The sequence below is a fragment of the Gopherus flavomarginatus genome, chromosome 18 (genome assembly GCF_025201925.1).
Source record: "Gopherus flavomarginatus isolate rGopFla2 chromosome 18, rGopFla2.mat.asm, whole genome shotgun sequence".
Taxonomy (NCBI): domain Eukaryota; kingdom Metazoa; phylum Chordata; order Testudines; family Testudinidae; genus Gopherus; species Gopherus flavomarginatus.
In genome coordinates this window covers 6,724,807-6,737,425 of record NC_066634.1, presented here as the reverse complement: position 1 = coordinate 6,737,425, position 12,619 = coordinate 6,724,807, and the positions used below count along the sequence as shown (strand labels likewise).

At 47.7% G+C, this 12,619-nt stretch overlaps 1 protein-coding gene across 1 annotated transcript in view; it reads left to right on the top strand.

Annotated features, from left to right (window-relative positions):
* Nucleotides 1-5,837, top strand: part of SLC27A5 (solute carrier family 27 member 5) — a 36,724-nt gene extending 30,887 nt beyond the window's left edge. The window contains exons 7-10 of the mRNA XM_050927611.1: nucleotides 461-659; nucleotides 2,122-2,219; nucleotides 3,740-3,870; nucleotides 4,648-5,837. Of these exons, the coding sequence (XP_050783568.1) occupies nucleotides 461-659; nucleotides 2,122-2,219; nucleotides 3,740-3,870; nucleotides 4,648-4,824 (605 nt within the window). The 3' untranslated portion in view covers nucleotides 4,825-5,837. The remainder of the gene's footprint in view (nucleotides 1-460; nucleotides 660-2,121; nucleotides 2,220-3,739; nucleotides 3,871-4,647) is intronic.
* Nucleotides 5,838-12,619: the final 6,782 nt, after the last annotated feature.

The window sequence follows — 12,619 nt, the reverse complement described above, 5'->3', positions numbered from 1 at the left end:
TTCTAGCAGATGTTACCTATTGCCTCTGAACGGGTTCCCAGCGTACCCCTGTCATCACTGAGGGGAGCCAGTGTTTCACGTACAGTTTCCCGCTTAGGCTGCTTCCCAGTTTCTGGATAAAAAAACCTCAAGCACAAGCTTTTCCCTCCTTTTGTTTCCTTTTCCTGGCATGATGACTCATGTTTATTCAGAGTCGGTGAAACTCCCTCCTTTCTTAGGCCAGGCCTACACTAAAAAGTTAGGTTGACCCAGCTACATTGGTCAGGGGTCTGAAAAAGCCATTCCCCCTGAGCGACATAGCCAAGCCGGTGTAGACAGCTGCAGAGACCCTTCCATCAAGCTAGATACCTCCTCTCGTGGAGGTGGATTACCTACACCAATTGGAGGACCCTGAAAACTGGCCGGGATGGGCTGGGCTACGTAGGGGGACATCCATCGGGATTCTCATGCTCCCTTCCAGGCGAGGCGGGGCTGCTGGTGGCGAAGATCACAAAAAACTCCCCATTCAACGGCTATGCGGGTGACCGCCAGAAGTCAGAGAAGAAGATCCTGAGGGACGTGTTGAAGAAGGGCGACCTCTACTTCAACAGCGGAGACCTCCTCATGGTAGACCATGAGGGCTTCATCTATTTCCAGGACCGGGTGGGAGACACGTTCCGGTAGGTTCCATGGCAAGCCATTCCCCTCATTTGACCCAGCTGCTGTCCCCTCCCAGGTGGGATGAACTGGAGAGCCTGATTCTGGTAGCACCTATAAAACCCTACGTGAGCCTGGGACTTTATTGTGTGATGTGCTGTACACACAGTTATAACAGTAATTAGTTCTCACAGAGCAATTTACAATGGCAATAGAGCTTGTTGCCTCCATTTTATAAATGGGGAAACTGAGGCACAGAGAGTGGATGTGACAGGCCCAACGTCACCCAGCAAGAGACCTGGGAACAAAACCCAGGTCTCAGTCCCAGTCGGGTGCTACATCCCCTAGGCCACACTGCCTCCCCTCTGCTACAAAAAGATGGTCCAGGAGCCAAAGAATTTACTGTCTGGGTCTGGCTGGGTTTTCCAAGGAGCCTAACTCAGATTGCTCTTGTGTGCCTAACCCCCACAGGCAAGTGCAAGCAGGGGGTGGTTGCATCAGCCATAGAAGATAAAATAAAGCACACAGGGAAAACTGTCAAAAGCACTAAAGTAACTTAGGAGGGACTTATGTCTGCATGCCTGACATAAGAGCAACTGGTTTGGGCTTGCAGGGCTAATGCTGTCAAGTAGTAGTGTAGACATTTGGGCTCAGGCTGGATCCCAGGCTCTGAGACCCTTGCCTCTCACCCCATTCCAGCTGAGTACAAATATCTACATGCTAAGTTTAGCCCCATGAAACTGAATCAGTTGACCTGGTCTTTGAAACTTGCTGCTGAGGGTCTCTTTGTGCTTGTGTAGACATACCCTAAGTGTTGTTTGGAAAAGCAACCTAGGGCTTGTCTACACTACACTACACATGCTTTACTGGTGTAGCTAGGACAGCAGAGCCCCCTGGTGGAGACACAATGTATGATGACGGATAGCATTAAACCATAGAATTGGAAGGGATGTCAGGAGGTCATCTAGTCCAACCTCCTGCTCAAAGCAGGGCTAATCCTCAGATTTTTACCCAAGTTCCCCAAATGGCCCCCTCAAGGGCTGAACTTACAACTGTGGGTTTAGTAGGCCAGTGCTCAAACCACTGAGTTATCCCTCCCCCCGCCCCATAGTGAGATCTGGCAGAATTTGATTATTAATTTTTTTATTATTTCAACAGATGATAGTGATGTTTCTTTTAAAGCCTTTTTTTTAGATGTTTATCCATTTAAATTTTCACAGTTGCACAAAATCCCGCAAGCAGGAGGGTCGGACAAATATTTAGCATCCGTAGATATTGAGGTTCTAAAAGTTCAAAGCTTTATAAACCACTAAAATACAAATGATCAACATCGCATGTGAAAATCTACAAAGTAAATATCCTTAAATCAACAAGCCTAGAGGAGGCTAGTCTAGATGATCACAAAGGCCCCTTCTGGCCTTGAAATCTAGTAATCAATGTGGGTGGATGGATGGAAAAATAGATTCCTCTGTTCTCTCTGCTCAGCTGGAAAGGAGAGAACGTTGCCACGACAGAGGTAGAGACGACGCTGGTGGCAGTGCAGTTCATTCAGGAAGTCAACGTCTACGGGGTGCCGGTCCCAGGTGCGTACCCAGCAGCAGGACATCTCATGTCACCTTGACACTGTGGCTCACCCCAGGAGCATCCTTCCTGAGGCAGCTTTTAAAAGCCATTGCGTAGCGTGTCTGTATTGGGGTCTGAGTCTTCCTTTGCGTGGGATTGAAGAAAGCCGTGCAAAGCATGGATGAATAGTTCTCTCCACTGCAGAAACCACTGTGTTATTCAGGAAATGAGGCTTGATGCTCAGAGTGGCCTGAAAAATCTACAGATCCTTCCATGAACAGTCTATGCCCAGGCCTCAGCATATGGTCATTAGAGCTGTGCAAATAGTGGAGATCGTAGTTTACTGGCAGTTCTGAAAAATATAATAAAAAATTGTTTCTGGTCGAACCCAATGATCTGAGGTCTGGAAAACAGCCTTATAGTGAAAGACTAAAACAACTCCGTCTGCTGAGTTTATCCAAGAGATGAGGTACCATGGGCACAGCCTATGACTTCCTATGGCTCTTTCACCTAGCACCAAAAGGCTCCTCTGATGGCTGGACGCTAGACAAACACAGGCTAGCAATAAGATGCATGTGTTTAAGGGTGAAAGGAATTTGCCAGTGGAACAACTGGTCTAAGGGCATGGTCGATTCACCATCACTTGAAATCTAAGTGTCTCTTTCTAAAGGAGCAGCTGTAGCTTAAACAGAAGTTGTGGTTTAGTGGCTAGGATTTGCTGTTTTCACTGCTGTGACATGGGTTTGATGCTGAGCCAGGGAAACAAGCTTTTTTTGGAGGGAAGGTGTGGTTGAGGGAACTGGGGTAAAAATCTGTCTGGGGAGTGGTCCTGCTTTGAGCAGAGGGTTGGACTAGATACCTCCTGAGGTCCCTTCCAACCCTGATATTCTATGATTCTATGGTGGGTAAAATTATCTGGCCCATGTTTCTCAGGAGATCAGACTAGATAATTATGTTCATTTTGAGATTAAAATCTATCACCTAGGCGTTATGTTAGCACCTCATAGGGTATGTCTACACTGCCCAACTAACCTGGTTTTAGCTCAAAAGTCTCTCCAGTTCAGACAGAAAAAAAATCTCTTGCCTGGGTCTGGAAGTGCTTTTAGTCTGGGCTCACTGACCTAGCTGCAGGGTTGGTTTAGAACCCAGGATCTGCTTTAACTCAGGCTGGAACCTGCATGCTTTCAAGTGAGGCTAATAGTCCTCCAATGCCCTTCCCACAATTCCCCCTGAAGGACAGATGAGCTTTCCTGCCACTGATGCAATTGACTGGGAAAGAAGCGTGGTGCGTCTGAGCGCAAAGAACCATGGGCTGTGCCCCCAGACGCAGACATGAGTAAGTGCAGAGACAGTAACTCAGGTAGGGCTTTGCAGTGGAGAGGCTCTCACCCAGGCTAGGCTAACCCAGGTGCTCAGACCCAGGATAACTGGGAAGTGTAGACAGAGCCAAAGTTAACCTGTGCCAGCTAATGCCTGCTTCACATAACACCTTAAAACACCTGATTTAGACAAAGCCTGATGCTTTGTGTGTGTGTTTCAGGACACGAAGGCAAGATTGGAATGGCAGCAATACGACTGAAGGAAGGGATGGTTTTTGATGGTGAAAAACTCTACACACATGCCAAGGATTTCTTGCCAAACTACGCCATTCCTCACTTTGTCCGCCTGCAGGTAAGAGATCCTTTTGGCTGGCCCTTTAAACCCGGGGGGCTTGGGGGGAGTGGAGGACCCTGACTTGTTTGGTAAATTGTAGAGCCAAAGGCTTGATCACACTGTAGTTCGTTATGGAATATACTCAAGAGGCCAAATAACCAATGTCAGTCAGGTTTACAGTACAAGGAAAAGGTTTGGTGTGATATCAGTCTCCGGAAAACCATCTCATGCAGCATTGTTAGAACCTGAATATAAGAGCGGCCACACTGGGTCAGACCAATGGTGCATCAAGCCCAGTATCCTGTCTTCTGACAGTGGCCAATGCCAAGTGCTTCAGAGGGAATGAACTGAACAGGGCAATTTATCAAGTGATCCATCCCCTCTTACATTTACCTTACACAGAAATTGTGTTCCCGAGTTAACCCGTAAAGCAGTTTTTGTATACCCTGCCTGTTTACAAGGAAAAGGTACTAGTGTGTACATCATCTGAGACTAGATTTAACCAATCAGCTCTCTATCTAGGTAACCTGGTCCAGCACTGGCAGAACTTCTTCTGTTGCATCTCCACTCAAGAGCTCTGCTGGCATAGCTATACCAGCCCATGCTCTGAGTAATGCTGTTCCCCTCCTCCAATGGGGGATGACCAGGGACAAAGCTAAAATTCTAGAGCTAAAAGCATCAGCCTCTTTGAGCTAAAGGAGCAACTCCACTAGCAGGCAGCTGCAGTAGACTCTTATCCTCTTATGTACCATAGAGTGAGTCAGCTCCTACAGCACTTTGTGTTTTGTTACACAGGATGCTCTGGAGGTCACGGGGACGTTCAAGCAGTGCAAAGGGCAGCTGGTGAAGGAGGGGTTCAATCCAGCTCTAATCAAGGACCCCCTGTTCTTCCTGGACGAATCGGAGAAGCGTTTTGTGCCCATGAGCCCTCAGATCTACAGCTCCATCCTGGACATGAAACTGAAACTCTAAAGGTCTCGCTGCTGCCTTGTGTAACTAATGTGTTAACATCCCTAGCAATGAAGCCAGGATGCCCCAAATTTGGGTTTCTCAGGATCCATCCAAGGAGGAGTAATTGCCTCCAGTTCTGTTCTAATCTGGTGATTATCTTGTGATTTTGTAATGATGGCTTTGTGCATATTCTGCTCTCTGAGAATCTTGCAGAAAATATTGGGTTTTTTTTCACGGGGGGAAGGTGAGGTTCTTTAATGTGAATTTCACCCTTGAAACTTCTCACCTTCTGTTGTAGCTCATATTGAACTCTGTGATGTGGAAAAGATTTGTGATTATAGAGGTGAGATGATTTTTTTTTGGTGGATAGTAAATTCCCCCTGCCCCCTCAAAATGCATTTTTTGGGGCACTGAAACTGTTTGCAAATTCTGGTCAAGCTCATAGAAAGATAGGGCAGGAAAGAACTTCAAGAGGTCATCAAATCCAGCCCTCCACGCTGAGGTAGGACCAAGTAACCCTAGATCATCCCTGACAGTTGTTTGTCCAACCTGTTCTGAAAAACCTCCAGTGACAGGAATTCTACAACCTGTTCCACATCTTAACTACCCTCACAGTTAGAAAGTTTTTCCTAATAACTAACCTAAACCTTCCTTGCTGCAGATTAAGCCCATTAGTTCTTGTCCGACTTTCAGTGGACAGGCAGAACAACTGATCACCATCCTCTTTATAACAGTCCTTAGCATATTTGGAGACTGTTATCAGATTCCCCCCTTCAGGCTCCTTTTCTCAAGACTAAACTTGCCCAATTTTTTCAACCTTTCCTCCTAGGTCAGGTGTTCTAAACCTTTAATCATTTTTGTTCCTCTCCTCGGGACTCTCTCCGATTTGTCCACCAATTCAGTGAATAGTTTTGGCCAAAAAAATTCCCCGAAAACCAAAATTTCTGAATGGTCAAAACGGTTCATTTTGAGCTGTGCCGCTTGGAGGACCTTTCCCAGACGTGAAGAAGTGCTCCGTGTGGCTCGAAAGCGCATCTCTCTCACCAGCAGGAGTTGGTCCAATAAAAGATATTACCTCACTCATCTGGTCTCTTCATTTGGAATCGATAGTTAATGTCATTTTGAATTCATTGGAAATGTTCCTTTTGACCTGAATGGAGTTTTTGGAGGTTCGTTTCTATGAGCCAAAAAATACCAGTTTAGGTTCGAACCAAACCCAGTTTTGTTTTGTTTATTTTTAATTTTCCGGCTTGGGCACGTCAGGAGTAAGAGTCCACAGCTAGTCTGGTTATCTGCTAGCTTAACCACCTCACAGTAATGATGCAGCTGGCTGCCAATTTAGCCACCTGATTGACCCCGCTGGGCTTCCCTCCCTCGACTTTCCAAGAATTCAGTTCAACCCCAGATTTCGTTTGTAGCGGGATGGTTACCCGCTCCTGCCCTGTGGGGCTTGGAACAGCCCAGGAGAGGGCTGGGGCTAGAGCAAGAAGCCTGGGCTGATTGGGGAAAGTAGGCTCAGCTGGGGTCAAGCCCCAATCAGGCCCATCTGGCTCCTATAAGAGGCTCTGAGCCAGGGCCCAGTCAGTCTCCCTCTGTTTATAGAGGGAGAAGGGCCTGGCTGCAGGGACCTCAGTAAGATACCTAGATTGGGAGCAGGGCTGGGGAAGGGCCAGAGGAGCTGGGAGCTCTGGCCTGGAAAGCTGCAGGCCTGACTATAGGCCGAATAGGTGCAGGGTTGCAAGGGGGCAGCCCATGGGTAGGCAGAGGCAGCAGGTCTGAACCCCTTTGCCTGTGATGAGTGGCTTATGCTGCAGTCTGCCTCAGTGAACGGGGGCTAGATGAAGACTGGGCACTAGCCAAGACTGAGGTGAAGTGGGGATAATGGGTGGGGGTTCCCCTGGGAGGGGGAGACCCAGAACTGTGGGGGTACTGCCAGGGGGCAGCACTCAGTTAAAGGAGCACCAGGGTCCTGGGAGGGACATGGGGGCCAGCAGTGGTGGTGAGACACCGTCCTGAAGAGGGCGCTCCAGAGGCTGGATGCTAATTCCCGAGGACAACCAGCAGGAGGTGCTGCCGGGTGAGTCTGCGCACGCAGACCTCATTACTCACATACCTTTATGCGACATACAGCAAAGCAGTTCTGAGTTAATCAGACTCACGCTCAGTGGGCGGATACAGGTCCAAAGTGATGCAGAAGCCCTCTTCCTTTATATGCATTTGCTCATACATTGCATTGGGTACATCACAACAGAGGTTCTCAACCTTTTTATTTCGAAGTGTGCCCCCTTCAATGTATTTAAAAACTCCACAGCCCACCTGTGCCACAATAACTGGCTTTTCTGCATCTCAAAGCCAGGGCTGGCTTTAGGGGCTAGCAAGCAGGGTGATTGCCTGGGGGCCCCATGTCCCAGGGGCCCCCATGTCCCAGAGGCCTACATTGCTCAGGCTTCAGCTTCAGCCTTGGCTCAGAGACTTGGAACTACTGTGTTACATCACAGGTCATTCCTTTGCTGGGACCAGTCCCCATACAGCCTGCTCGGTCTACACACTCCTTATGCTTTACCTCATCTTATGTTCTGTGTGTATACAGTCCATTGAGATCTTGTCCATTGTAAACTGTCCCCCTTCTCTTAGCTGATACAGACATCCTATCTCCAGCCTGCTGAGCCATTTACCTCCCCAGTCATGCTTTCTGAGAAATGTGGTCTCAACCTTATCTAGTTTCTCACCTCAGGCCAGGCCTACAGGCTCGACTGCCCAGTAGGCTGAGGGGCTCAGCAGACCTGCTCTTGAGCCCAGCTGCAGGGCCCCTTCTGTGCAAAGCTTTTGCTTTTTTAAAAGGGTACTCAAGCCTGGTTAAGGGGAAAAGGTCTCCAGTGTTTGCTTTCCTGCCTTGTGTAAGTAAATGGAGGACTTCATTTCAAAGAGCCGGATCTTGGGGCCATTTCTGTGAGCGTGAGTCCCTTCTCAGGGCTTGTTAAGATGATTTAACTACAGAAGTTGATGTGCATAAATTAAAGCACAGTAATCCCTCGGATGGGCACTCTCATTCCAAAGTGTATTTAGAGCTTGTCTACACTCCAGTGCCTTGTCCGGTATGACCATGCCATCAGAGACCCCTAGTGGAAACTGGAGAGGGTGCAAAGAAGTTCGACAGTATTGAGTTAAGGCAGAGGTGGGCAAACTACGGCCCGGGGGTTGCATCCGGCCCTTCAGATGTTTTCATCTGGCACTCGAGCTTCCACCAGGGAGTGGGGTCTGGGGCTTCCCCACTCTGCATGGCTCCCAGAAGCAGTGACATGTCCCCCCTCTGGCTTCTAAACATAGGTGCAGCCAGGGGGCTCTGCACACTGCCCCTGCCCCAAGCGCCGCCCCTGCAGCTCCCATTGGCTGGGAACCACAGCCAATGGGAACTGCAGGGGTGGTACCTGTGGATGGGTCAGTGCGCAGAGCTGCCTGACTGTGCCTCCGCATAAGAGGCAGAGGGGGGACATGCCAATGCTTCTGGGAGCTGCTTGAGATAAGCACCACCCAGAGCCTGCACCCCTGACCCCCTCCCGTGCCCCAACCCCCTGCCCCGCCCAATCCCCCTCCTGTCCTCCAAATCCCTGTCCTAGCCCAGAGCACCTTCCTGCACCCTGACCTCCCCCCATGCCCCAACCCCCCTCCCCAGCTCTGATCCCCCTCCTGCCCTCCAAACCCATCAGTCCCAGCCCAGAGCATCCTTCTGCATCCCAAGCCCCTCATCCCCAGCTCCATCCCCACCCCAGAGCATGCAACCCAGCCGGAGTCCTCTCCACACACCCCAGCCCCAGCCCAGAGCCCCCTCCTGCACCCTGAACTCCTAATTTCTGTTCCTACCCCAGATCCCACACCCCCAGCCAGAGCCCACACTCCCTACCACAGCACAATCCAATTTTGTGAGCATTCATGGTCAGCCATACAATTTCCATGCCCAGATGGGTAATCAAGAACTGTATAATTTATTGCATAAAGGCAGAGAAAGAACCAATGGACAGAAGCTAGGGTGACCAGACAGCAAATGTGAAAAATCGGGACATTGGGTGTAGGGTAATAGGAGCCTATAGAAGAAAAAGACCCCCAAATTGGGACTGTCCCTATAAAATCGGGACATCTGGTCCTACTAACGGAAGCTGACAAATCCAGGTGAGAAATTAGGCAAACATTTTTAACACTGAGGGTGATTAACCAGTGGAACCATCTCCTGAGGGAAGTGGATTTGCCATTGCTTGATGTCTTCAGATCAGTACTGGATGCCTTTTGAGAAGACATATTTCAGTTTAAACACAAGTTACTAGGCTCGATACAGGGTAACTGGGTGACATTCACTGGTCTGTGCTGTACAAGAGGTCAGACTGGTTGGTCTAAAGGCCTCTTCTGGCCATAAAAATCTATAACTCTGGGAAGAGTTACAATACTGAATTGAAACCTGTACAGAATGACCTGATTCTCTGCACTCGATTGGCTCAGAAGATGGTTATACTTTTCCTTATGGAAAATTTCATTTCATCAAACAATCACATCAAACAATTTTTTGGAGGGGAGGGGTGGCCAAAAACTTTTGTGGTTTTTTTTTTCAACAAAAGAAAAATTTTCATTTAGTCAAAAATGCCAGCAAAAAGTTCCAGTGCACTCTGCTCTAATCTCTCCAAACTAGAGAGAGTCTCTGCAATGTAAACCTCAGATTTCTTTCCATCAGCACTGATGGTTTCCCAGCATCTGCTCTGGTAGTCGTGTGTGTTGAAAAATGAAAGCATGTTAATTCCCATTAGCTGCATTTTACAGATAGGTAAACTGAGGCACAGAGCAACACCTTGGCTTGAACTCAGAGGCAGAGCAGTGGCTCAGGATGCTGTTCTAGCCACTAGGCTGCACTGCCTCCCTTCTCCCTATACATCCAGTACCGCCAACTCTGAATGGTCAAAAATAACGTGTGAGGTGGGCAAAAAATTTCACAAGACTGGTTAAAATCATCATGAGATTTAAAAATAAATTTCTTCACCTTCCTGGTTTCTGAGTTTGAGGTGCTCACTCAGGTCATGGTTTCAAGTTTTTTTCTGCAGCCACCAGGATGAGGAACTTCCTCTTCCTCCCCTCAGCCTACACAGGCCCCACTGTCTCTCTACAGGTTGGCAATCAGCACATTCTGACACTCGAGTCCTCCGAGCATCTCCCTGGAGTGGCTGAACAGCTGATCGTAGTGGGTGGGAGATGCTGGGAAAGAGGGGGAGGAGCTGAGCATCCCTTTTTTTTCTGTGGTTGTTCCAGTGCTGGAGCACCCACAGAGTCAATGCCTATGCCTGTGGGTTCTCCCTCTTGTAAGTGTCACAGTCTTTTGACTAGCATCAGGCTCACTACGCAAACAGACCACCACCGTGAAATGGACAACGCACAAGGAGCAGTAAGTGCTCCCATTGGGGCGATAGGTCAGTGATGGTGTTAAGGTGTCACCCCCACTCTGAACTTTAGGGTAGAGATGTGGGGACCTGCATGAGATAACCCCTAAGCATATTTACTAGCTTAGATTTAGTAGCTGCCACCACCAAATAGTTTAAACAAATGTTTATGGGAGAGTCAGTTGGAAACTTTTTCTTCTCCTCCTAATATTTCCCCAGTCTTTATCCCCCTTTTTCTGGCAGGATTGAGACTGATTCACCTCCCACCAATTCCTGGTGAGCCCAGATCCAAAAAACCCTTGGAACTTAAAACAAGAAAAAATTAATCAGGTTATTTAAAAGACTTTTAATTAAAGGAAAAGGGTGAAAGGAATACCTCTGTGAGATTAACATGCAAGCTATTCTCACAGACAACAGATTTAAAACACAGAAGATGTCCCTCTGGGCAAAAACCTTAGTTACACAAAGACACCGAGTGTGATTCTCCCTTTTATGTAAAACGAAGTCACAAAAGAAAATAAGCATAATCTAATACATTCCTTCTCTAAACACTTACTACTTTTAAGAAATATTAGATGGCTGATTCCTGGATCCTTCACTCCGTCACACATTTTTCTGGACAAAGACTGATTTCCCTCCTCCCTCTTTGAAAACATCTTGTCCCCGCCATTGGTTCCTCTGGTCAGGTGTCAGCTAGGCTAGGTGAACTTCTTAACCCTTTACAGGTAAGTGAGGAATTAACCCTTAACAGTATATTTATAACAGATGGTCCATTTGGATGGTTTGAATTTGACTTCTTACGTATAGGAAGAGTTCTCAGAGACCAAATATTCTGCAGGAGAGTGGAGGAACTTGAGAGGTGGAATCCCATAAGGAGCAAACCCCAGAAAGATTGTCCAACCACCTTATCACTTTCTTATTTAGGTATTCAGAAAGCTCCACCTTTGTGTGGCTATTGTTCCTGGGAATGCCTCAGGAAATGGTGGCAGCCAGCCACCCTCTGCCTGAAGAAATCTCTATGGAAAATTAGTCTGAGCCAAAAAAATAAAAAACCCCCCAACCATCTGGAGTTCTGCCTTGAAACCTGCAATGTGCTTGGTCTCTCAAGAAACCAGATCTAAACCAGGCAGCACTATCCCACAGAACAACCAGACAGTGCAGTGGTTTGGATAGGATTGGCTGGAATTTCCCCAGTGGAGGTTGCCAATCATTCAACCCTGAATTGCGGTTCTAGTTCTTTATCCTGTCTTAGGATAAGTCTACCTGCAGTTCAGAATGATAATTGAATATAAGCAGTCAATGGAAAAGGGAATACAGAGAGACAATGCTAGAGAGAGAGAAAACATATGATGTTTTATTTGTGTGGTGAAAACGTTGTATATTTTCACTCGACCGATACCTCAACAGAAGAGGCACATGCTCCTCCTGGGGTGCAGCATCAGTGAAGCTCCATTGTGATTCTCTGGATTCCCCTTTAGACCATTTGGAAACATTCTCAGACTTGATTGGATGTTTGTAGCACCCGCCGGACAGGATCCCGTATGGACTCCAGTGCGGAAACAATGCCCAGACAGAGCAGCACTTTCTTATTCAGCTCTCCAGAGAGTGCCAGCTGTGTTTGGATAGTGTTCCTGAGAATTTGGGGGTGGGGGGAATGGTAGCTGCCAGCCAGTCATGTCCAGGTCAATGTTCTTGCAGAAAAAGAAAGCATTAGCCTGTGCAAACCTAAATGAGGAGTTCCCCATGGACACCCAGCAATATGCTTGTGTTTCACAGGAAACCAGCGCCAAGCCAGGCAGCACTCTCCTACAGAATGACCAGAGAGTGCTGTGGTTAAGACAGGATTGGTTAGAATTTCTTATTTTGAGGTTGTTCTGCATTCAACACTGGAGGCCAGGTGCAGTTCTTTGTCACATCTTAGAGTGAGACAGTCTGCAGTTCACAAGGATAATTGCATTTAAACTATCAGTGACTGGAGAAGAGGAAACTGAGTGAGACAGCTTGAAAACATATGAATAAGCCTTGTGGGTTTGTGCTGTGTGGAGAAAATGCTGTAGTTTTTCACTAGACCTGTGCCTCAAAAGGGGAGCACTTACCTTTCTCAATATTCCAGCAAGTGCTCCCGTTGGGGCGATAGGTCAGTGATGGTCCATTTGGATGGTTTGAATTTGACTTCACGTATAGGAAGAGTTCTTAGAGATCAAAGATTCATCTGGAGAGTGGAGCAACTCGAGAGGTGGAATCCCATAAGGAGCCAACTCCAGAAAGATTGTTCAAACACCTTGCCACTTTCTTATTTAGGTATTCAGAAAGCTCCAGTTGTGTTTGGCTATTGTTCCTGGGAATGCCTTGGGAAATGGTGGCAGCCAGCCAGCCCTTGCCTGAGAAATCTTTCTCTA